This window comes from Vulpes lagopus, chromosome 3 (genome assembly GCF_018345385.1).
Source record: "Vulpes lagopus strain Blue_001 chromosome 3, ASM1834538v1, whole genome shotgun sequence".
Taxonomy (NCBI): Eukaryota; Metazoa; Chordata; class Mammalia; order Carnivora; family Canidae; genus Vulpes; species Vulpes lagopus.
In genome coordinates, this window is record NC_054826.1 from 84,177,155 (window position 1) to 84,197,558 (window position 20,404).

Sequence of the window (20,404 nt, forward strand, 5' to 3'; positions counted from 1 at the left end):
AGACCCGCAATGCCCCGCGCCTGCGTGGGCCGAGGAGCGAGGGGGAAGGAGAGGAGGCGGGGCGACAAAGCAGTGGGGAGGCGGCGACGACGCCTGCGCAGTGTGACCGGGATGGCGCATTTTCTTGCATCGAGTAATGCAGTGTCGCTGGTGGCTGAGGAGGGTGGAGAGTTCTGTGGTGAAGCAAGGGGAGGGACCCATGTAGACGTCAGGCGGAGCCTTGGTCAGAACTATAAAGTGGGCAGTTGATGCTGGGTACTACTACTCCCGGACCGGCAACGCGGAAGTTGTGATATCACCGTTGAACCGTGAGTGGCTGTGGTGGCGGCCGTGGGGGGGGGGGGGGGGGGAGGGAACCCGGATGGGAAATGAGGGCGGGGGAGGCTGGAAGGCGGGGTCGAGAGGAAAGAAAGAAAGGAGGGTGAGGACCCGGATGCTGAACCGGATTGTGTATGAATTTTCCGTACTTGCTAGAGAAGGGGAGGAGCGGTAGGTGATCCAGTGCGGCGGAAGGGGGCATCTGAGCGGAGAGGAAGCCGGAACCTCACTGACCCTGCGGGCTTCGTACGAGTAGGAGAATCGCTTGAAGCGGTTTTGCCAAGTCTCTTAAAAATCTGCCTTGAAGTTATTTAAATCTATTGCTTGTATCTCGGGCAGTTTTCTTCAGCTCTGTCATCTCCCAAAGTTTGCGTGGAAGGATTCACTGCGTTTCACAGCCAAGCTTACGTTTGTATATCACTGTTTAGCAATTTTGAAACCAGATCATTGCCGGGGTGTGGGGGAGGGGGGAAATTGCATGGTATTTTTGTCTTTTTATAGTGAAAGCGTATGCCCTGATTTCATCCTCTAGCGCGTTTCCGTTGGTTCATTCAGTCGTTCACAAATTTGTTGAGTGCCTACCACGTAAAAAAACGGTGCAGACAGGAAGTAAAGTGGACACACGAGTGTGACATTGGTAATAGTGGTGAGTAATACAAAGGAGAGTTACGTGATGCTTTAATAAAATAGGGGATTTGGCTTAAGGGAAGTAAAGTGAGAATCGCGCTAAGAGTGAGTTAGCATGAGTTAACTATGGAAAGAACATTCCAGACGGAGAAAATAGCATGTTGGAAAGCCAGGTATCTAGAGGGAACTTCTAAAGGTCGAAGAACTAACGTCGTCATCGTCCTCATAAAAAGATAAAGTGTGAGGAACTGAAGAGGGGGAAGAAAGCCGGAGAGTCGCCCGATCTTTAAGGAGCTTTGTTCTTACCTAAGGGCAAAGGGATGTCTTCGCAGGGTTCTCAATCGGTAGGGAAATAGGGCCAGATCTGAATTTTGCAAAGATTCCTGGCTGAAGAATAGAGGTCTGGATTAGAGGGGCAAATGCAGGGAGCCCAACCAGGCAATTATTTCAATATTAGTCCACACAGAGGGGACAATCTGTTTTTATTGATATTCATCCGTCAGTTGTGTGAACAAATTTAAGGCAGTTTTCCTGTTTTGAAAGGGAGTAGTTTCAGACTCTCTCACAGATCCATTCTGTAGTCATTCAATCTAAATAAAAATAAGTTAGTATATTTTGTGTAACACTAATGCCTTTTTATTTGAATCTAGTATCTGATGGCTGAAATTTCCAGCTATAATAAATAAGAGTCCTTTGCATTTAAAAAAAAAAAAAAACAAAAAAACAGGTAGGGTATAGGCCACAGTTTGTAGAACCCATTAGACTTAAGACAAAACATTACTTTTCAATACCTAGAAAAATTGCGGTTCCTCTGTTTTCCCACCACTGAGAATACTTACATATAAACATCCTCTAGGAAAGGAATATTAATTGACTCACTTGTTAAGTGAGTGTTCTTACGGTAATTTTTTAAAAGCCTTAAGAATTGAAACACAGGGGGATCCCTGGGTGGCGCAGCAGTTTGGCGCCTGCCTTTGGCCCAGGGTGCGATCCTGGAGACCCGGGATCGAATCCCACGTCGGGCTCCCGGTGCATGGAGCCTGCTTCTCCCTCTGCCTGTGTCTCTGCCTCTCTCTCTCTCTCTCTCTGTATGACTATCAAAAATAAATAATTTAAAAAAAAAAAAAAAAAAAGAATTGAAACACAGGTTAGCTCTGACTTCTGGGCAAGAATATACTTGTCTCCAGAATGACATAAAAGAGTTATTGAAAGGTGGATTTATTCACTTTAAAGTTAAGTGTGTTCTGGAGGCTGTGAAAGAATAAAAACGATTATGTCAACCTAATTGGGAAGAGATAGCTATCAACTTTTAAATTCAGAAGTATGTAAGAGATGCCTTTTTAAATTGTTTATCCTACATTTAATTGTTGTAATCTTTTGTGTAAGTGATTATTTTTCCTACTTGTCATCTTTTTTTAAGTTCCCAAGAATGAGGTAATGTGTCAAAGTTTAAATTGTATAAATAAGAAATTACTAAACTGATTTTTAGATAATTTCCAAATATCTTTTCAACTTTTTTTCCCCTTGTGACATGCTGAGTATTGTCGGTTAAGGCAGGTTTAAAACTTTCTACATGGAACGTTTCTCTTTGAGGTCATATTGCTAAGATGATTTCCTTTGCTGGAGTGCTCAATTCTTACGATTGTTTCACCTAGGCACTCAAGAGATTACAAAAAACACACTTCGGTTCATGATGCTACAGACCAAATCTTTTTTAAAGAAGCAAAAGAGAGATAAACTTGAGAAACTCTCTAAAATGCCAAAATGTCAGAGCAGTTAGAAAAAAAAGATTCCTAAGATAAGAACAAATAAAAATAGCAATAGATACTTAGAAGGAAACAAAGTAGGGATTGGATTCAACAGTAAAGAAGGATTGTAGGAAATACCGAAGTAAATGTAAAACTCAGATAATAAATCACTACAGGAAGGGACCCCTGGGTGGCTCAGTGGTTGAGCGCCTCCCTTCCGCGCAGGGTGTGATCCTGGAGTCACTGGATCGAGTCCCGCATTGGGTTCCCTGCATGGAGCCTGCTTCTCCCTCTGTGTGTCTCTGCCTCTCTCTGTGTCTCTCATGAATAAATAAATAAAATCTTTAAAAATAAATAAATCACAGGAAAATACTGTGTGTGTGTGTGTGTGTGTGTGTGTGTGTAGATACAGGGTAATATTTTGATAATTGCATTCAAGTTAATGCACATCTTAAATTAGAATCTTTGAAATGGGTTGATTTCTTTATAGAAAGTAGGAGAGAGGAGTTTTTGCTGTATATTTTAAATATATAAAATTTATTCATCTTAATGCTCACTGAAAAAAGTATGTTTACTAATTTATGTAATCAATTAAATAATAGGATCTAATTCTTTGGATTTGTTTTGACAGTGATTTGATGTCAACAGTTTAAGCTTTTATGGTTGAGTAAAATAAGAAAGGCTTAATACAACTTTTATAACTAAGGAAATCACTTAGAGTCTAGGTGAACTTTGACCAATGAAATACTTGAAGATTTTCCTTTTTTTTTTTTTCCCTTATAAGAGGTAATCAACATATATAGTTCACCCATTTGAAGTACATATGTTAGTATATTCACAGGGTTGTGCAACCATCACCACAGTCTAATTTTAGAATATTTTAATCCCTACGAAAAGAAACTTCGTACTCCCTATTCTTCCTGCCCCAATGCTAGGCAATCTCAATCTACTTTCTGTCTTTATAGATTTTCCTATACTGAACATTTCGTATAAATGGAATATAATTTGTGGTCGTTTGTGACTGGCTTCTTTCACTTAGCCTGTTTCTAGATTTCATATATGTAGAATTTTCTTATATAAAGCAAAACTGAAAGTCTGCCTGCACAAAAACACCTTGAGGTACAAATTCCTTTGCATTTGAAACTCAAAGTTAATTTAGTTAATAAGATTATATTTCTCCTTTTTCACAGATCAGCTTATCAGCTTTGAAATTTAAAAACAATGGAGAAGACTCAAGAAACAGTCCAAAGAATTCTTCTAGAACCCTATAAGTATTTACTTCAGTTACCAGGTAACTGTTTAGTTATGGTCCATATAGGGTCTTGTTATAAAGTAGTGGTCATTCAAACACTAGCAGACAGAAAAGATTAGACTTACCAGCTCTTAAGATTTCCTCTTTAAGGTGATACGTATGAGAAAAATGACAAATAGAACGTTTTAGTTTTTTTGTTCTTATAAGGGACATTTTAAGCACCCTTTTAAAAATCTCCAATGTGGGGTGCCTGAGTGGCTCAGTTAGTTAAGCATCTGCCTTTGGCTCAGGTCATGGTCCCAGGACCCTTCTGAGTCCCACATCAGGCTCCCTGCTCCTCAAGGAGCCTGCTTCTCCCTCTCTGCCTGCTGCTCCTATCTCTCTCTGTCAAATAAACAAAAATAAAAATAAATTAAAAACAAAATTAAAATATACAATTGTACAATATAACTAAAAATACTAAAAACTTTTGAGTACGTCATTGGAGGTTTTATTCTTTATGGATGAAACACATTACCCATTATTTAGATATTAGAGGTTTTTATGCCAATTGTTGTAACAACAAAAAGCTTCACTCTACTTTCCACATTCTCTGCTATCATACACACTGCATTTCTTAGGCTACTCGTTCCTTTAAGAGCCACATAGTAATGCATCTCTAAGTCACATTACTTGGAAACATAGTCCACATTACTCCTATAGCGAGATGGATCACCTGAACATGGCTTATTACAGTAACACCTGCCTAGTCATGTATATGTGCATGTTTTCTTTGGTATTTTTGTAACTTGATTTAGAAAATTATAACAGCAAATAAAAATTCATATATATAAGTGTGGGTACTCATAATAAAAGTTCATTCACAAACCAGTTACTTAAAAATTAGAATGATCTTATAGAAATTATATAGAAGGTGGTAAGTTAGTTGACAATCATATAAACCTATTTAGCCTAGAGGATAGGTAACCTATAGACCAATGATGTTCCCAACTCAATCACAATAAACACTTTCATTTCTATTCTAAAGTGCACACCTTTCTTTATGAGCACACCTCAGTGGTAATACGTGTTTCTGTTTGTAAGCCAGGAGAAGATAAATAGGCAGAAGAGTAGTAGCTTCCTAGCTACATCTTGGAAGCCATCATGATTAGTGTCATTTCTATTCTGGTAGACCTACGTGCTAATGCCAGTGTTTCAAAAGAATGGGGGGAACCGTCTACTCCCAACTCAAATTCTACTCAGCCATATTGTCTGATATAACTCACCAAAGATTATTAAATGAAATATAGTTGACAGCATAAAGATACTCCATAATACAACAGAAGCAATATAAGAGGATCCCAAATTTGTTGGATATAAATTAGCTTTCACTATGATGATTCCAGAGACAAAAAATAAGTAAATAAAACAAAATCCTTCTTACAAGTTAAAATCCAAACGTCTTAAAGATGAAATCTTCAAGAGCCAAAGGACAAAGAAGACATACTTTTTAAAAAAACTTTTAGTCAGTCTGTTACTATTTTTAAATTCATTACAAATAGGTGTACAAATAGTACACCTCTTTATTGCTTACATGCAGGGCAGATAGGGCAGACATCTTCGACTGCCTTGCCCTTGGCATGATGCTGCTGTTTTTTGACACATAACTGCACAATGATTGTAAGTATAGCTCAAAAAGTTATCCAGGGAGGCACCTGGGCAGTTCAGTCGTTTAAGCATCTAACTTCAGCTCAGATCATGGGATCAAGCCCCATGTGCTCAGCAGAGAGTCCACTTCTCTCTTAGTCTCTGCCCACCCTCGGATCCCCCACCCCCATTGTACACTCAGGCATGTTCTCTCAAATAATCTTAAAAAAAAAGAAGAAGAAGAAGAATCAAAAAACACAAAAGAATGAATAATGCAAAGGGAAGCTGCCTGCAATTTAATATTTAAGAAAAAGCCAAGAGGCACCTGGGTGGCTCAGTCAGTTAAGCATCTGACTCTTGATTTCAGCTCAGGTCATGATCTCAGGGTGGTTAGAGCAGATTCTCTTTCCCTCCCTCTGTCCCGTTCCCTAAAAAAAAAAAAAAAAAAAAAAAAAAAAAAAAAAAAAGCCAAGAGACCCCTTCTGAGTGATATTTAGTGGTAAGTGTAACTACACTTATTTCAGGGTCTCCCACTGAGAAACATGGTGATGTTTCTCCTCTACATTCTACCCATCTGTTGTTGGACTTGTTTTGTAACAAGTTTGCAGATACTGGCTAGAACTGGGCTGTGGTAAAACATGTCAGCTATCAGTGCTGTGAAGAGTCTAAAGAGTGTCTCTGTTCTGCTACTGTGTAAAGCAAAGACTAGTTACATTTTATCAATAATCTTTACCTGTGTAATGAACATTTTTTAATCCTCTGTAAATGTTACATCTGTAACCTTTTTTTTAATCATTATCTTGAAATAGGTAACATTAAGCCATTAGGTAACATTTAAAACTCTCATTAGTTATCTCACTTTTTAAAAAATCAAATATGATCTTTCATCCATGATAGAACGTAACCTCAAAAGATTTTCCCAAAGAAACAGAAAACTGTAGGGCACCTGGCTCAGTCAGTGGATCATGTGTCTCTTGATCTTGTTGTAAGTTCAGGCCCCACATTGGGTATAGAGATTACTTTAAAAATAAAAATCTTTGGAGTGTCTCGGTGGCTTAGTCGGTTAAGCATCTGCCTTTGGCTCAGGTCATGATTTCCGGGTCCTGAGATCAAGACCCCTGTCAAGCTCACTGCTCATCATGCTCAGCAAGGAATCTGCTTCTCCCTCTCCCTCTGCCTCTCCACCGCCACCCCCCAAGCTGCTCATGTTCTTTTCCTTCAAATGAATAAATAAAATATTTCAAAAATAAATAAAAATCTTTAAAAGAAATAAGGAGTGAGGGAATTGAGTGGATAATGGGCATTAAGGAGAGCACTTGATGTAATGAGCATTGGACATTGTATGTAACTGATGAATCACTAAATTCTACCCCAGAAACTAGTAATACAGTGTACGTCAACTAATTTGAATTTAAATACAATTTTTTTTTTTTTTTTTAATGGGCACCTGTTAAGCATCTGGCTCATGATTTCAGCTCAGGTCATAATCTCAGGGTTGTGAGATCAAGTCCTCATCAGACTCCATGAGGAGTCTGCTTGAGATTCTCTCCCTCTCTAAAAAATAAATATTCTTTTTTAAAAAAAGAATTAGGAAATAGCATTATGGATAATAAGGCTATTTTTCACAGAGAACTTTAGAATTTCTAAAGTAACTTTAAAGGTGGGTAAGACCATTTGATCTGTTGGAAAGTTACTCTTGCTAATGAAAGATTATAATAATTAACTGTTAATATTAGGATTTTTCTGAAATTTGTGAAGTCAAATGACTTTTATTTATTTGCCCTAGTGTAGGTCCTCAGGCCAAGAGTCAATAATGTTAAGGTCTCCTGGAGACGCGGGATCGAGTCCCACATCAGGCTCCCTGCATGGAGCCTGCTTCTCCCTCTGCCTGTATCTCTCATGAATAAATTAATAAAGCCTTTAAAAATAATAATGTTAAGGTCTTTTAAAGAGGAAAGGTAATTGGGAGGCACCTGAGTGGCTCTGGGTTTTGTCAGGCTCTTGATTTTGGCTCAGGTTGTGGGATCAAATCCTGCATTGCACTGCACTCAACATAGTCTGCTTCTCCCTCTCCCTCCCTCTGTGCCCCTACCCCCACTCATGTGCACTCTCTCTAAAATAAATCTTTTAAAGGAATAAAGAGGAAAGGTAATTACTGTTTGTTTCTTTTAATTTTGAGGAATCTCTATGACTAGCTCCTGTTAGAAACTATTTGGGGCCTTAAAAGTATCAATCCAGACCCCAGAATCTGGTGAAAGGAAAAAAATATTAAAGCACAACTGCATTACCTGTAAGTTAAGCCATTTATTGTGCTTTTTTTTTATGTATATTCTAAAGTGAAAGGGGAAATGTGGTTCCACGTTCTTTCTGTCTGTCCATCTTTTCAACTTGTGTTTTAAAGCAATATGGGTTACGTTGCATAGTTGTGCATTTTAAGAATAGCTCATATTGGCTTTTATTAAACTAGAAAGTAGATAGAAAGTATAAAGTATGTAGCTGCTACCGAGACCATTGCTTACCTTAAAAGTTAGTAGACAGAATATACTGCTTCTTGAACCCTAAGAGATCCTTCCCTTTTAGACTTCTCACAGAAAAATACAACTTTCTTTCATTTGGACATGTGATGAAAATGAGTATTCATTTGCTTGGGTGATTGGTGCTGGGAAAATGTAGGTCTTAGAAAATACTGGTTTTGTTCACTTAAACTTTTTATGTAACTTTTTTTCTGAAACCTCATCTGAAATTAGGGTGTTACTATGCATTCACTCTAGCAGGAAGCTTGTAGAATGTTATTAAATGAACTGGTTGGGGTTTTTATCTACCATTCCTTTATATGTGGGCTAAAATGACTTCTATTGATTACTACTACCCAAAGACCTCTTGAGCTTTCCATGTAAGAAAATGATAAAATTGAAAAACTAAGTCAAAATTAACTTTTGGCTAAGTTGGGATGCTAAAAGGGAATACTTCAGGGAATGGTCATCTCATTTTTTGATAGGAAAGAGGCAGAGAAAAAAGAAAAAAGGAAAGAGGCAGAGCTGTACAATCTTTAAAACCTTAATTTAAAGGAATTGTAGATAATTTTAAGAGGTAATTTAATGAGATTTTATTGAATGCAATAGCAAATTATATTTCGTTAGAAATACCTATAGTTCTCTGAAAAGGAGTGCTAATTAACTGCCACTAACAAGACTGGCTTATTTTTCAAAAAAGGAATGAATTAGATCATAATTCCTAAAATGCTATTTCATTCCAAAATTGTTGATACAAGTTAAGATGAAAGGAATGGCTTACTAGTAGCCATTTGAATACTTTAGAATCTCTTTTGCCCTAATTTTTTTTTCTTTGCCCTAATTTTAAAAGACTGTGAGCTTTTAGAATATGAAGGCAGAGGGGGCAATAGGAACCCAGCAGGGATGGGGCTGGATTCAAGTCTGAACAGCTTTCCAGGAAGTTTCTAAATGTTTTTTATAGCTGAAATACTAATTTTATTGCCAAATTTTATTCTTTAATTTTAGGTAAACAAGTGAGAACCAAACTTTCACAGGCATTTAATCATTGGCTAAAAGTTCCAGAAGATAAGCTACAGGTATTTAGCCAAATCTAACCTTGTTCTTAATCCCTAACGAATTAATAGGTGTCACATAAAATACTTCTTGCTCTTAATGGAGTTTAATGCTGATAAATGTATTATTTTATATTGAGATTGCTATATAATTACTCACTGTAAAAACTAAGGAATCCAAGACTCTCATAACGTTAATTAAATACTAGTGTTTTGAATACCTCAAATAAAATGAAACTGTCATTGTCTTTTTTGTTAGATTATCATTGAAGTGACAGAAATGTTGCATAATGCCAGTTTGCTCATCGATGATATTGAAGACAACTCAAAACTTCGACGTGGCTTTCCAGTGGCACACAGCATCTATGGAATTCCATCTGTCATCAATTCTGCCAATTATGTATATTTTCTTGGCCTACAGAAAGTCTTAACCCTTGACCACCCAGATGCAGTGAAGCTTTTTACCCACCAGCTTTTGGAACTCCATCAGGGACAAGGTCTAGACATTTATTGGAGGGATAATTACACTTGTCCCACTGAAGAAGAATATAAAGCTATGGTGCTGCAGAAGACAGGTGGACTATTTGGATTAGCAGTAGGTCTCATGCAGTTGTTCTCTGATTACAAAGAAGATCTGAAGCCACTACTTAATACACTTGGGCTCTTTTTCCAAATTAGGGATGATTATGCTAATCTACACTCCAAAGAATACAGTGAAAACAAAAGCTTTTGTGAAGATCTAACAGAGGGAAAGTTCTCATTCCCTACTATTCATGCTATTTGGTCGAGACCTGAAAGCACCCAGGTGCAGAATATCTTGCGCCAGAGAACCGAAAATATAGATATTAAAAAATACTGTGTACATTATCTTGAGAATGTAGGTTCTTTTGAATATACCCGGAGTACTCTTAAAGAGCTTGAATCTAAAGCCTATAAACAAATTGATGCACGTGGTGGAAACCCTGAGCTCGTAGCTTTAATAAAGCACTTAAGCAAAACGTTCAAAGAAGAAAATGAATAATAAGCCATTCTTGATTAGGCCTGGTAGCTTATTGTAGTTGACTATTTTTTTGTCTTTTAGCCTATCGCTTTTTTAACAACTTGGACCAAGCTGTCAGTCTCCAGAAAGTGGATAGGGGTGATGTGAGTGAGGTTGTTTCAATTTATAACCCCTTTGCACAGATAATCATAGTACAAAGTTGAAGGAATCAAAAGGAACCACATTTAAATAGGTTTTATTTGAATGTCAGAATGTGCTGTGTTTGGACCTTATGGACAACTGCCACAAACGTTCTGTTGATTCTGTCAATAAAGAAAGAAGACTTCAGCTTCCAGGAATTTTTATCCAAATACTTCCTAACTGTACTGTGTGGGCAGTTCCTCATTTGTCTACCCCAGTTCCAGCCAGTGACTCCTTGGGGCCAGTTTCTGTAGCTAGCTAGCCCAGAGACCACTGGACCTCCTCTTTCTTCCTAAATGTTGCTACTTAGAATATCTCAGTCTCCTCTTGGAAACTCCCTCGCGCTGACTATGGTAAGCATTAAGCAAAGGGGGTCCTTTTTCTTCCCCCCTTCCTTTTTTTCTTCCTCCCTGCCCAGCAAATTTTGCTCTTTAACCAAGGAGTCTCCACTTAATGAAATTTATATGCTAGCCCAAATTCATTCTTTTTTTTCCTTTTAATCTGTGACCCAAAACATTACTATCTGGATACAGCATTGTCTTTCCATTTAGGAAGGGAAAAAAAAAAAGTACATGGAAAAAGTATTCTAGGAAGGAGCCTTTATTTAAGCTTTTTTATATTTTCCTATCAGTAGTAAAAATCATAAAAGAGCTGTTTGCAAGGAGCTTTTGCTTAAGTACAAAAGCAGAGGGAAATGCTCTTTTCCTTGCCATTCACGTCACCACTCCCCCTTGAAGGCAGTTGGTGCTTGAATGGAAAGGGAAGTAGGTATCTTTAATCTCTGTGATTAAAGGAATGAAAAGCGTTAACCTGAGAGCTAGTGACTGACTGAAAAGTAGTCAAGCTATGCTATCAGGCACTAATTAGCTTTATAGTCCTTTAACCCTGACTCTCTATCCCTTTTGTGTAATTTCCACCTCCAAACCCCTGGAACCATCTGTGGCAATAAGAGGTAAGGGAGATAAAAACAATCACCCTGATTCCTTCATTTAGAAGTGTTGCTGACCTCTCAAAATGAAACTTTTCCAGAAACCTTGCATTTTGCTTGAGTGGTTCTATTATATTAAATCAGAACTAATCACCATGTCCTTGTATGAGAGATTATCACTGAAGCCCTCAACCTAAATTTTTGAAAAGTTGATTCCATTTACTAGCTTTTAAAGTCATTTGAATCTTCCATTTTAATTGATATAAAGAAAACTTAAAATCATGGGTATTTATGCTGCATTATGGAAACTTGAACTTTGTGTTTATGAATCTGTTACTTAAAAGCTTAATGATTATTCAAGAAGATCTAACACTATATAGACAAAATATTTACCTTTAAGATGAAGGCTCCTTACCTAATCAAATTAAGTTTGGCCTGGTACTATTCATGATTCTTTGTCATTTGTATCTGGCCTTTGTTGATGACAGAAATGCTTGACCTTGAATTGGGGACTTTACAAAAAGCATCATTTGATCCATTAATCAAAAATCTATTCTTTTCACTTGAGCTGTCATCACAGTTTGTCAATACAGAAGGAAAACAATGTAAGAGTAGTTAAAAGTTTAATAAAATATAGTAATTTATCTACTTAGTTTTAAACTCCAGTAATTTTTTTTTTTTTTTTGTAAAATGGTATATCTTGGAACACAAGTAAATTGGGTTTTGTCATATAGAAAACCTGTTTTAAATTTTAAAATATTTTCACATTTTCTAGTCTATGGAGGTTCAAAATTTTTCTTTGCCAAAGCCAAAAGAATAAAGGCTAAATCAGGTTGCCATGAATCGCTTTCAGCAAGATTTTAAATCCATTAGCTCTTCTCTATTCCACTCTGTTAACTTCTTTTTTTAAGATTTTACTTATTCAGGAGAGACACACAGAGAGAGAGAGGAGACAGAAACTTAGGCAGAGGGAGAAGCAGGTTTCTCACAGGAAGCCCAATGTGGGACTTCATTCCCAGACCCTGGGATCATGCCCTGAGCTGAAGGCAGAAGTTCAACTGCTGAGCCACCCAGGCATCCCCACTCATCTTCTAACTTCCTTTCTTCAACTGTGCCCTACAATTATTCACTTCAGGAAGCCTTTCAAGTGCTTTCTCAGATCACTTTCCATCTTCCTTTAGGCCCCTTCTCATCCTGCCAGTTGCCAATCCTGGATGCTTCCAACCACCTGCATCTTTGCTCCTCCCACCTTGCTCAAAGCTGCTGGGGAGCCTTTCCAGATGCTGTTAACAACCATCACAAGTTAATATGTTAGGACCTCAGTTAAGCCATTTTATTGTTTAATCCTGATGGAGATTGCACATTTGTCAATCTAATGTCCCCTGCTTCTTTTCCAGTCTCTTCCCAGTTAATGGAAACTGCAAATTTTCCTCCTCTCTATTTCTTAGGTCTGTCTTCAAATTGTCTGCTTTCCATCTCGAGAAAAGTTGTTTGTCCTCATGCCCTCTGCCAAGCAAGCCCTCTTGTTCTTGATTCGCTCCCTTTCTGCCTCTTGGGGGTCTGTTCAGCCCCCTGCCTTATGTCCTCAAAATCTATCCATTGGCTCTTTTTTAAATCAGTGTATTCAGAGAAAGGAAAAGGGGAAGGAAATGTACGTATATGAAGTACTTCTTAGGTACCCAATGATTTGTTTTCTTCAAGCATTTGCTGAGCACAGCTGGGACCTTAAAAAAAGTTAAGCGCGTTGTTCTGTACAGCTGGCCTCCTATATGCACACTTAAATGTGTTTAAAAGTTTGGAAAGCACTCGTCTATTGTAATCCCATACACTCCAACCAAAGTGGTCTTTCCAAAGCATAATTTTGATTATCATTCTCATGTCTTACATTTGCTTTTTTTTTTTTTAAGAAGGAATTATTTATTTAAGGATTTTATTATGTATTCGAGAGAGAGCATGAGTGGGGAGGGGGGTGGAGGGAATGGGAGGGAGGGCAACGAGAGAGGGAACCCCAACATAGGGCCCAATCCCAGGACCCTGAGATCATGACCTGAGCTGAAGGCAGATGCTTAACTGATTTAGCCACCCAGTGCCCCAGGTTTGTTTGTTTTTTCAGATTTTATCTGTTAGAGATACCATGTGAACAAGGAGAAGCAGATGGAGCGGGAGAGGGAGAGAGAATCTGAAACAGACTCCACACTCAGCTTGGGCAGAGTCCAACACTGGGCTCAGTTTCACACCCCGTGAGGTCATGATCTGAGCTGAAACCAAGAGCAAGACACTTAACTGAGCCACCTGAGTGTCCCTCTTACATTCTCTTTGAATCTTCAGTACAGCCACCTGTATAAATCCCTTGGCATAACATATAAGGCTTTCCAAAATCTGATCTCCAACCCACCATAATTAACCATGTTTCCTAATGTTTCACACTCACCACACGGTTTAATTAAGCTCTGCCATAAAATTGTGTTCATCATTGCTGAGACCTATTTTCATTTGATTTGTTATTATTTTTCACTGGAGCTATCATCACAGTTTGTCAATACAGAAGGAAAACCATGTAATTGTTCAATGTTTCAATGAAATTATTATTTATTCGTTACTATTTCCTGGATGCCTATATGCTAGATTCTTTGCTAGGCTTTGGAGATAACAAGAGTGATAAAGACACTATTCCTTACCTTTGTGATTTTTCTGGGATGGAGACTAGTAAATAAATAGCCAATTATTAAACCGCATTGTTAGTACTAGAATCAGGGCCCCTAATTATTTACTTGTCTGCCTCTCCCATTGGATTGGAAACCCATTAAGGGCAAGGACTATTACTTATTCACCCTTGTATTCCCAGAAGCACTTAATAAATATTTATGAATGAATAAATCTACTTGAAACTAATCTCCCCCACCCCTCAAGGGTTCCATTAAAATAACAAATGTGAAAAGATACCATAAACTTCAAATGTTAGTTTTTGTGTTAATGTGTTTCTACCTCTTAATTTTTTCTTAAATTCTTATTCAACGTTTTGTTCGCTTCTGAAAGAATTCGTAGACTGCTTACTGTTTTGTCCGTGATTATCATTTTTATCTGAAGCCTGACCTCAAATTCAAGTCCTATAACTGCCTAGTCACTTGATCTTTCCATCATCCCCTTCCAGTAACATAATTAAAACCAACCTATATTTCCATTCCTATCCCTTTACCAATCCAGGCAATGAAATGAAACCACTTTACTGCTGCATTTTCTGTCACAATCTTTATACTTCAAGTGATCCAGGAATGTGGATTTTATTTACCCCCATCTCCTCCATCTCTCCAGTCCTCCCAAGTCCTATAGATTTGTCCTTTGAAATGTCTCTTGCCTGACTCCCTACTTTGCATTTTCCCTGTCAGAACAAGCTTTGTTGGGATGCCTGGGTGGATCAGTTGATTAGATGTCTGCCTCCAGCTCAGGTGGTAATCCCAGGCTCCTGGGATTGAGCCCCACATCGACTTCCCTGCTGGATGGGAGGCCTGCTTCTCTCTCTGCTTCTGCATGCACTCCCCCTGCTTGTGTGCTCAGTCAAATAAATAGATAAAATCTGGGGATCTGTGGGTGGCTCAGCGGTTTGGTGCGAGTACCACATCAGGCTACCTGCTGATGTGAAGGAGCCTGCTTCTCCATCTGCCTGTGTCTCTGCCTCTCTCTGTCTCTGTGTCTCTCATGAATAAATAAAGTCTTTTAAAAAATAAATAAAAATAATAAATAGATTAAATCTTTAAAAAACCAAAAACTGTTGCTGATATTTGGTGGTTACAATACAGAAAATGAATCATCATAATGGACCCCACAATCATGTGAATTCAGATAAAATGCAGTTGGCATTCGGCTTCTCGACCCCCGCCCCCCCCCCTCCCCGTGCACGTGCACACACAGACATACACACACACACCTCCAGCTGGCTATTACAGACTTCTGGTTATTTCATTAATCTTACAGTAAGGCAACTTCACATTTTATGTGATTGAGTATATTGGACCTTAACAAGTAGTACAGCTTATTTTTACTATATACTAGCTAGTAAAATATATAGTAGTGTAATAAGCAATAGTGTTAGTAATGTAAGTTATGTTAATGTTAGTAAGTGTAAGTAATGTAAGTTTCAATATTAACCCATGAGTTCAACTTAATTGTGTAGAATGTTTTATGACCATTGATTAATGGGCATCTTTCCATGGAGATGTCTGGGAAACCTTTGTAGCACTAGTTGCTGTATTATGTGCATTCTTTTTTTTTTTTTTAAGATTTTATTGTTTTTTTTAATTTTAGTTGGGGAGAGAGGATGGAGAGAGAATCCCAAGTGGACTCCATGCTGAGCGCAGAGACCAACAAGGGCCTCGATCCCCTGATCTTGAGATCATGACCTGAGCCTAAACCAAGAGTCATTGTATCTGAAGATCTGAGAATTGGTTAAATGAATAACGAGAGATTTATTAGTGAGCTGCAAAAGTGATTTGTATATCTTACCAAAACTTTGTAAAGTCATTTAACAGAAATTATAAAATATGACTAAACACCTGGAAAGTAAAACCTTTAAAGAGAGTTAATTGTAATAAGTTATTTTTTTTAACAGATGTCAATGTTTTACAAGAAAGAAATGATTTATTAAAGCTGACAGATTGACTCTTGATCTCGGGGTCATGAGTTTGAGCCCCATGTTGAATGTAGAGATTACTTTAGAAACAAATTTTTTAAATTATTAAAAAAAAAAAAGCCGACAAATTAAGTCAACCATAAAGAATTGGACATATAAAACTAAGTAAAGGAAACTGAAAATGAAGCAGTTTGTTTAAACCAATAATAATATGTCCCTTGAAACAAATAAGCAATTCCAAGAGACAAACTAAAAGATTTTCTTATTTTTAAAGACTTAAGAGAGGGAGCATGAGAGAGAGTACACGCAAGCACCAGCAGAGGGAGAGGGAGAAGCAGACTCCCCGCTGATCAGGGAGCCCATTGCAGGGCTCCATCCCAGGACCCTGAGATAGTGACCTGAGTCAAGGCAGATGCTCAGCAGACTGAGCCACCCAGGTGCCCCAAGACAAACCAAAAGATTTTCTAATAAGTTTTATGAAAATGCATTTGTGGTTTGATAACAGAAGTGAACATATAGTTTTTTTTAAAGATTTATTTATTTTAGAGACAGAAAGTAGGAGCTGTGGGAGGGGTAAATGGAGAGGGAGAGAAACAGACTCTCTAGTGAGTGGGGAGCTGACACAGGGCTCTATCTCATAACCCTGAGATCATGACCTGAGCTGAAATCAAGAGTTAGATGCTTAATTGACTGAGCTACCCAGGCGCCCCATGAACACATGATTTTTAAAAGTTTCTTGAGTTTATTGAATCCTAAACTTGGCCAATTAAAGTTTGTAAAGCTCTGGATTGAAAATGAATAAAAAAGGAAAGCATTGACTAAATGACTTAGCACTAAAGATATTAAATGTATACCGTTTAAGCAGTATTATAAGGCTTAGAAAGAATATAACTGTGGATAGTAAAGGGGAAACCAAGATAGGATTTCAGCACCACAAAGAATGTCATTAATATCAAGAAATTCTCAATTTGTTGGGACCACGGGTCCCATATAGCTATCAATTTAATGAGGAAGTTGTTGGAAGAATTTATTGCAATTTACTGGGCTTTATCATGCCTCCAACAGGAGTATCATTTAGCAAAGTGCCTACTACAACAAACAAACAAACCAATAATTTCTTCCCAGCTTAGAATACCATCATAGTATATATGGACAATTCATGTCACCTAACTTGTTTTCTTGGAATCCCGTCTCTTCTTAAAGCCCATGCTGCACACAACTGCCAAATTAATCTAATCATTTGCTTTCATTTTATGTCTGCTCAAAAATTATATCCTTACAGGACACTTTATTTTTTCAAAAAGATTTTTATTTGAGAGAGCACAAGAGAGAGCAGAAAGCACAAGCAGGGAAGTGGGAGAAGAGGGGCAAAGGGAGAGAGAGAGAAGCAGACTCCCCACTGAGCAGGGAGCCTGACCCCCAAGATCATGACCTAAGCCAAAGGCAGATGCTTAACCACCTAAGCCACGCAACGCCCCTTAGGACAAACACTTTAGCTTCACAGTCAGAGCTCCCTATAATCCGCTTCCAGGCTTGTCTCCTACCACCATACCTTTTTTTTTTTTTAAGATTTTATTTATTCATGAGAGACACAGAGAGAGAGGCAGAGACACAGGCAGAGGGAGAAGAAGCAGGCTCCATGCAGGGAGCTTGATGAGGGACTCGATCCTGGGATCACAGGATCATGACCTGAGCCAAAGGCAGACGTTTAACCGCTGAGCCACCCGGGCGTCCCCCATCACCATACGTTTACTTAACCTAAGCCCACCTATTTCATTCTCCTCTACCTATAGACATTATGCACATTTCTACTTTAAAGCCTGTACTCAGGGCTTTAACCAAGGAGAACAACAAACAGGTGTGTTTGTCAGCTATAACCTTCAGAGCACAGACAGTAACCTCTGTTAGTTGTAGGAAACAGGATCACGGAAATGGAGGCTTTTCTGGAAAAGTGCTAGCGGAGGGCACACGGCATGGTGACACTTTCACCCTATTCTGCCTAATCCTGTCTCTGCTCCACAGCTGTATATAGCCTCTGTGTCCTGCCTTCCCAAACAGAAGCCAAAGGGTCCCAGAGGTTGCTGGGTCCTCCTGCTACAGCCAAGGATAATGTGTGCCCTCATTTTGGCCAGTTGAATTCTGCTTGCAGGGAGATTCTTCTTTTTTCTTTTCCTTTCTTTTCTTTTCAAGTAGACTGGACACCCAGCATGGAGCCCACTGCAGGGCTTGAACTCTTGACTGTGAATTCCAGATCTGAACTGAGATCAAAAGTCAGATGCTTAACCGACTAAGGCACCCCAGGTGCCCCTTCAGGGAGATTCTTCAGTGGAAGTAAACTTTTGGGAGTCCACTCATCTAGCAGCCGACTCTGACCAAATGACTAATAGTACTGTTATTTTCTGGTTCTTGTTATTAGGTATGTCCTGAACCTGAACCTGGTGGTCCCTTCAGTGAATTCCCTTTGTTCTTAAGGTAGGCTGATCTCCATGCTATAAGAAGAGAAAAGCAAGAAGGCACAAGATGGCTTAAGAGACTGTTATAGTAAATTGCCATTGTGTGAAAAAGAATGAAATAAAATAATTTACATAAATTATTCCTAGTATGGAACTGATGGACAGAAACTGTGAAATAGGAGAAGCAAGAGAGACTTTTCGCATTAAACCATTTATTACTTTTGACTTTTAATGTGTGAATGTATTATCTATTCAAATATTGAAAATCTTACAAATAATGAAAGCACCAGTAAACAAGAAATATTATCAATAAGATAATTTTTTTAAGTTGGCTACTTATTGGGGTGCCTAGGTGGCTCAGTCGGTTAATCTGACTCTTGATTTTGGCTCAGATCATGATCTCAGGGTCCTGAGATCAAGCCCCAACCACCCCGCTCCCCCAGTCAGGCTCCTGCTGGGCATGGAGTCTGCTTAAAATTCTCTCTCCCTGGGGCACCTGGGTGGCTTAGTGGTTGAGCAACTGCCTCTGGCTCAGGTCATGATCCCAGGGTCCTGGGATAGAGTCTTGCATCAATCTCCCCGTGGAGAACCTGCTTCTCCCTTTGCCTGTATCTCTCTGCCTCTCTCTGTGTGTCTCTCATGAATAATAAAATCTTAAAAAAAAAAAAAAAAAAGATTCTCCCTCTCCTTCTATGCTTCCTCCCCACTTGTACTCTTCCTTGTGTGTGTGCACGCTCTCCAAAGAGAAAAAAAGAAAAAGTTGGCTATTTACATTAGGTATTCAGGTAAGACTTCTCTGAGGAAGTAGCAGTTAAGCTGAACTCTGAATGACAAGAAATTACCCATACGTTGATCCTGGTGAAGAGCAATCAAAGCAGAAGATCTTCAGGTGAGAAAGAGCTTTGTTGATACATACAAGATAATGAATGTAGGGGCCAGATTATGTAGGGCTTTGTAAACCACAATAAGGATTTTAGCTTTTTTCTTAAGATTTTATGTTTTAAAGGTTTTATTTATTTATTTATTTATTTATTTATTTATTTATTTATTTATTTGAGAGAGAGAGAGAGAGAGCAGGAACACAAATGGGGAGAGAAACAGAGGGAGAGAGAGACAAGTAGACACTGTGCTGAGTGCAGAGCCTGACATGGGCCTCAATCTCACAGTCCATGGCCCTGATCATGACTTGAGCTGAAATCAAGAGTCAGTCACTGAATCAACTGACCCACTCAGGTGCCCCTTTAAGATTTTATTTTTCAGTGATCTTTTACACACAACATGGGACTTGAACTTCCAACCCTGAAGTCAAGAGTTGCATGCTCTACTGATGGAGCCAGCTAGATGCCTCAGGATTTAAGCTTTTAACGAAAGTGCAAGTGGGAAGCCAATGGAGTGTTTCAAGAAGAAGGGTAACTACATTTAACTTTTATTTATAGAAGATTATCCTGGCATCTGAGTAGAAGATGAATTTATAGAGGGCTAGGAGAGGATATAAGGAGACCCACGAAGGCAGTGTTAGAGTGTTCCACCCTTGTTTTAAGTGGTACTTAAAACTAGTGAAACAGTATTAAAATTGGTTTTTAAATCTTTAAATTCACAATCGTAGAATGAGATTTCTTTTAGAGGAAGGACCTCTGCCCAGGTCCTGTCACCCCTGAGGTGTCCTTAGGCCAGAAACACCAAGCAGGCTACATGTTCTCTGCCAACTCTGAATAAACGTGGGGACTGCTTAGAGCCTAGGGTTGAGGGTAGTGAGGCAGGCTGTCTGGGTCCATTACAAAGGGATGCTGTACTTGATTAATGAAGTCTACCACGGCGATACCCTCTAGACTTTAAGTGGTACTTAAAACAAGGGTGGGAGTGGGGGACACAGTATAAAGAGATTGAATTAGGATTATTTTGAAAGTGGAGTTGATAGGAGTTACTGATGGATGGCATGTTGAGTTAATGAAAAGAGGAATCAAGGTTGACCTCTAGATTTTAGATAAATTGAGTAGATAGTGGTATCATAAACTGGATTTAGGAAAACGGAAGGAACAACTAGAGATGCCTATGAGCTATCCTAGAAGAGATGTCAAGA

General features: G+C 38.6%; 1 protein-coding gene across 8 annotated transcripts; it reads left to right on the forward strand.

The window, feature by feature from the left end:
* Positions 1-91: 91 nt before the first annotated feature.
* Positions 92-11,892, forward strand: GGPS1 (geranylgeranyl diphosphate synthase 1). 8 transcript variants are annotated; one of them, XM_041750426.1, is made up of 5 exons: positions 92-308; positions 851-964; positions 3,884-3,984; positions 9,090-9,160; positions 9,396-11,892. In XM_041750426.1, the coding sequence occupies exons 3-5, from the start codon at positions 3,915-3,917 to the stop codon at positions 10,155-10,157; spliced, it is 903 nt and encodes a 300-aa protein (XP_041606360.1). In that variant the 5' UTR covers positions 92-308; positions 851-964; positions 3,884-3,914; the 3' UTR covers positions 10,158-11,892. The 8 variants fall into 8 exon arrangements, with proteins under 8 accessions (XP_041606360.1, XP_041606356.1, XP_041606363.1 ...); XM_041750427.1 differs by lacking the exon at positions 92-308 and adding an exon at positions 388-730; XM_041750423.1 differs by lacking the exon at positions 92-308 and adding an exon at positions 388-726.
* The last annotated feature ends 8,512 nt before the right edge of the window (positions 11,893-20,404 follow it).

Bases quoted from the DNA above. Each gene is read 5' to 3' on its own strand.
- GGPS1 (XM_041750426.1), top strand. From the start codon at position 3,915: ATGGAGAAGACTCAAGAAACAGTCCAAAGAATTCTTCTAGAACCCTAT. The intron at 3,985-9,089 runs GTAACTGTTTAG...CTTTAATTTTAG, and splicing joins GTATTTACTTCAGTTACCAG to GTAAACAAGTGAGAACCAAA. The intron at 9,161-9,395 runs GTATTTAGCCAA...CTTTTTTGTTAG, and splicing joins TTCCAGAAGATAAGCTACAG to ATTATCATTGAAGTGACAGA.